Below are 5,230 nucleotides of genomic sequence, written 5' to 3'. Positions count from 1 at the left end.
AAAATATTCACTAAAAAAAATACAAAATTTAATTTTTAAAAAATTAAATTCAAAAAATTGAAACTAAACACATTATTTAAGTCTCTTGTGAGAACAAGTTACTTTAATAATTTTTTAATTTTTTATAAAAAATAAAAAAATAATATGATAATTTATAATAATTTTAAATTTTTTAACTAAAATGTATAGTTGACAAAACTTTATTATCCTTTTTCCGTTAGGCCCCCCTAACTAATTTCAAAATTCGCATTGCCCTCTTATCCCAAGGGGCGAGAAGGGGGCCACAAAACGAAGAAGACCAATAACCAGACAACGCGAACTTGTCAAAATTCATCTCCGATCATCCGAATCAAATCAAATCTGTTTATTCAGGGAGAGAGGTAGAGTCTGAGAATGTATCATCCCACCAGAGGCGGCGTTCGCGGTGGTCGAGATCGTAAGCTCCCTATCTCTCTTTCTTCTATTTTCTAGGGTTTCGAATTTGTATATGTAACACATATTATACAACACATGATTTGCATATATACATCTATGTCTGTATTTATATCTGCATAGCTATCGCTTTAATGATTCCAAACAGAAACCGAGTCATTAGGCCGAATCGATTAGTTCAACTGCACTAGGAAAAAGGAAAAAAAAAAACTTTTGTGACCCAATGTTATGTTGTTGCTGTTGTTATTGTTAATCTAGCTACTTTGCGTGGAAATTCGCATGTATTGTGTGTTGAACATCAAAGATGATGTATCTGACGTAGGAATTGATTCAAACGGTTCAATTTTGTAACTTTTACGCTGTTTGGTTTGAGTGATTTGGAGAGAAAATAAAAGAAAGGAAATGGGGAGAAATGGATTTCAATCTCTGGATTACCAAGAATGAGAGAAATGGGAAGAAATGGAGAGAAACACATTTATCTCACGACCCCTATTGTCAATCTCGCCAAAAGTAGGGAGAAATGAAACCACTGAATGTTATTTTGTTATAATACCAAAATTAAACTTTTAGATATAGAACAAAGGGCAAATTTCACTTTAAACTGTTGTGATTTGAGTCATGTGTGGTTTACCCTTAATATTTGGAAATGATTACATAATCCCTTGTGATTTGTGAATTGAAGTGTATCGTTAGGTCCGTTCACGATTTAATGAAAAAGACTAAAATACTCTTTTTTTTTGTTATTTGTTTGGAAGACAAAATGCACTTTGACCTCTGTACTTTATTTTATGTGCGATTTATTTTTTTGAAATTTGAAAATGAACACATAACCCTTTTAGTCTGCCACGTGTTTCACACTTACTGTTAAGTTAGACGTAATGTTTAACAGTTCACTTCAATCCACAAATCACGTGGGGATTATGTGGTCATTTCCCAACATTAGGAGGGTAAACCGCGCATGGTTCAAAGCACAAGGGGTAAAGTGAAGTTTGCCCTAAAACCTATACAAAAATTAATTTGATAATATAACATTACATTACATCATATCTTTTCTTTTCTTTTATATAGCTTAACCAAACATGATAGGAGAGAAATTAATATCATTTCTTTTCTTCTTTTTTTTGTCTCTTATCTATCCAAACAAAAAGGAAAGAAATCACAATCTTTTCTTTTCTTTTATAACTTTCTTAATCATTTATTTTCTTTTCTCTCCTTAGTTACCAAACATAGTGTTAGGATACAAAATTATATGAATTCACAGGTTCAATAGTGTTCGCTCTGCTGCTGCAGTTCTTTAATGTAGCATATGCTTGTGGTTAGGTAGCAATAGTGGCAGAAAAGAAAAAAGTTTTTTTTTTGGTTCTAGCAAGGAATTATTATGCATATTACATTATTACATATGCCTAATTGACAAAACCTAAAAGATTAGAATACAAGTACACCTAGGATTCATCTAAAAAAAAAAACATATTTTAGTTTTTAGAATTATATTATATACATAAGCTCAAAGAATGGTGAGAAATCATTATTTAGGAATTATGTTTTAGTTTAAGAATGACCGAGGAGTAGATCGTGAACTCTTTCAGACCCTTCTGTTCACTTGATTAGGGAAGTGTTACATTTAGAAAGTGTTGTATTTATGTTTATTGTCTTGTTATATTGTTGAAATCCAATGCTAGTTTCATTAGGTTATTATATGATACGTTAACGATTCTGTCAACTTGTTAAATGTGAAAAAGTAAGGTACTTTTAATCTCATAATTTTTTGGATAAAAGGAGTTAAATAAATTCTGGACTCACCACTGCTCTTACACACTGTTGATTCTTACCATCTATTAGTTTTGTACTATGCTTTCTCTATTGGGATCAAATTTTACAGTACCTGCTTTCATCTTATGTTTTTAGATAGATTTTGGTGACTCAGGTGAATAATCGAGAGTTTATTACTTATTTTAGATAATGGTCTTTCATTGATTTCAAAAATGAATATCTGGCATATTACCTTCTGGTGACATGCAGAATTTACGTGGGACGACGTGAAGGTTGATAAACATCGAGAAAACTATCTAGGTCATAGTATCAAGGCTCCTGTTGGAAGATGGCAGAAAGGTTATTTTATTTTATTTTTTATTCTCTCTCTCTCTCTCTCTCTCTCTCTCTCTCTCTCTCTCTCTCTCTTATTTTATTTTATTTTATTTTTATCATTTCATACCAATCACATTCTTGCATGTGGGCAAGAATATAGATGACCTCTTCCAATGTCATTTGACTTGGATATTGATTGTACAAGTTTGTACACAAACTGCTAGCTCAAGTGGTTCCCCCTCGTTTCCTGTGTGGAAAAGAGAGAGAAAAAGAGTACTCTTTGAAGATCATAAGTAGTCTGTTAGAAGATTCACATGCATGTTCAATTAGTTTATCCATCTCATCCAGTCAGTTACTGAAAGCATTTGTTCATATTTATTTGACTGCACAAAAACATATGATTATCTAATTGGTGTTATTGACCTAATGGCCATATTTGGGTTGGCTTCCTGGTTGTACAGTTTTTTTTTAGTATATGTTATCAAATTATCCCTAAGCCCCTTTTAATTATTCTCCATTCCCATGCATTTTCATTTAATTATCCATCTCATCAGACCACTAACTGAAAGCATTGTTCATATTTATTAGACAACACAAACACTTGTGATCTATGAAGTACCGACACTTCAAAACAAGTGTTGTATCCGTGACAAACACTTCAGGGACATGTATGGGACACACCACATGGCGTGTCTCCTTATTTAATTAATTTATTTTAAGGGGACACACTAGGGACATGCCAAGTTGTCTTTTCTCCCATTTTATTTAGTGTTTTTAATGAATGATGAATGATGAATGTTGAATGTTTATTATTTTTTTTCTTAGATTTAAATACTTAGTAGATCATCCATAAAAAAAACATATATATACATATATATAAATTGTAAGTGCTAATTTAAAAGTTCTTTTAAAAAAAAATAGAATTAGATTAGTTTTTGTTAATATTGATTGTTTGTGGATGTAATATTAATCTAGATAGCAAATAAAAATATATGAAAATATATTTTATTATCGTGTTTCCGCCGTGTCTATATCTCCATTTTTTTGAAATCTTCATGTCCCGTGTCCGCATCCATGTCCTTGTTCGCATCCGTATCCGTGTCCGTGCTTCTTAGCTTGTGATTATCTAATTGGTGCTATTGAGTCCTAAAGGCCCATATTTGTCTTGTGTTCTTGGTTGTACACGAAGTATCTGCAAGTCCCTTTTAGTTATTCTTCGTCTAACGGATATTTTTTCTTTTTTCTACCTTGTTCTTTGACTAATTTGAGACCTTTTTTTAAAAAAGAATATCATAAATGTTCCTCTTTTGACAAATCCTACAGGGAAGGATCTAAACTGGTATGCCAGGGATAAAAAATCTCAGGGCCTAGATATGGAAGCTGCAAAAGAAGAGATACAGAGGATCAAGGAAGAGGAGGAGCAGGCTATGAGGGAGGCTCTTGGCTTAGCTCCGAAACGTGCTAGCCGATCTCAAGGTACTCGGTTAGATAAGCATGAGTTTTCCGAACTTGTGAAGCGAGGCTCTACAGCTGAAGACTTGGGTGCAGGCCATGCCGAAGCAGCTCAGGTTCAGGGTCTTGGTTTCTCTAGGTATGACAGGGAAAATAACTGATTAAATCTCTGTTGATTTTTGTGCTGCACTCCTTGGTTCCTGAAAATGTTCATATGATAGACAAGTTACAACTGCTGTTCATGTTAAATGTCATTTACTAGCTCAAGGTTGATACTGTCAGTAGTCATGTGATTAGGGCTGCAAATGAGCAAGTTGTTTGCGAGCTCGGCTTGGCTCGGCGCAGCTCGTTAAGTAAATAAATGAGTTCGAGCTAGACTTATAGGTTTGTTTAACAAACGAGCCGAGCTCAAGCTGGATTTTCGAGCTCGATAAACAAACGATCTGAGATTGAGCCCTGCAAAGCTTGACTTGGCTTGATTGCAGCCCTACAAGTGATCCTGACCAGTCCAACTCTTGGGCTGGTCATTTACTGGTTTTGAGTTTTAACTCCTGCAGTAAATGAAAAAAATAATATACCGAAGTGAAAAAATAATATGCAAAATGAACATCTTTTTTCTTATTGAAATAATTTGAAACTTTGTTAATTGCAGAGCGCCACGTGCTTGGGAAGAATCCAGTTCTCTTCAACCCAACTTGAAGGATGAGTTACCTGAGAAGATGGAGCCATCTATATCTAGTCCAACTGTAAGGAAATCAGAAGAGTCAGATGATGAAAGGAACCGGAAGAAAAGGAGACGTGAAGAGAAGAAACATGAAAAGCATGAGAAGAGATCAGAGAAGCGGCATTCTCGTGATTCAGATGACAAGAGGAGAAGCAAGAAAGGCAAGGAGAGGAGAAGACATGATTCTGACTGAATAATTGCGACTTTTAGTCTGTCTAACATTGTTATATGTTTGTTGACAATGTTTATTAAAATAGCAATCCACTACTTTCAACTTCTATAGGGGGGGATTGTATTCTTGTTTGGCTTTTGACGTCTCTCTGGGGGAATTGTATTCTGTATTCTTGATTGGCTTTTGACATCCCTGTGAATTTTCTAGAAGTAGAATAACAGCACCTCTCTATTTCGGTGTGAGTGGTGGCTTTGTCTAATGTTTTTTGGAGCTAGTTCAATATTCGTGCAGCCGTTATTCTCCAGGGCAGCGTCATTCTGGCATTGTCCATTCATCATTTTAATATATTATCATGTTCGTTTTCA

General features: G+C 34.3%; 1 protein-coding gene across 1 annotated transcript; it reads left to right on the top strand.

Moving 5' to 3' along the window:
* The first annotated feature begins 202 nt into the window (after positions 1-202).
* On the top strand, positions 203-5,230 carry LOC145797069 (leukocyte immunoglobulin-like receptor family A protein). Its single transcript, XM_082883234.1, has 4 exons — positions 203-436; positions 2,452-2,541; positions 3,841-4,108; positions 4,622-5,230. Exons 1-4 carry the CDS (start codon positions 394-396, stop codon positions 4,884-4,886), a joined length of 666 nt encoding a protein of 221 aa, XP_082739360.1. The 5' UTR covers positions 203-393; the 3' UTR covers positions 4,887-5,230.

Source organism: Camellia sinensis, chromosome 8 (genome assembly GCF_055761805.1).
Source record: "Camellia sinensis isolate YWXY chromosome 8, ASM5576180v1, whole genome shotgun sequence".
NCBI lineage: Eukaryota > Viridiplantae > Streptophyta > Magnoliopsida > Ericales > Theaceae > Camellia > Camellia sinensis.
The sequence above is the reverse complement of the archived record's forward strand: the minus strand, read 5'-3'. Positions and strand labels throughout refer to the sequence as shown.

Coding starts and splice junctions, on each gene's coding strand:
- LOC145797069 (XM_082883234.1), top strand. CDS start 394: ATGTATCATCCCACCAGAGGCGGCGTTCGCGGTGGTCGAGATC. Junction 2,542..3,840: donor TGTTGGAAGATGGCAGAAAG/GTTATTTTATTT, acceptor CAAATCCTACAG/GGAAGGATCTAAACTGGTAT. Junction 4,109..4,621: donor CAGGGTCTTGGTTTCTCTAG/GTATGACAGGGA, acceptor TGTTAATTGCAG/AGCGCCACGTGCTTGGGAAG.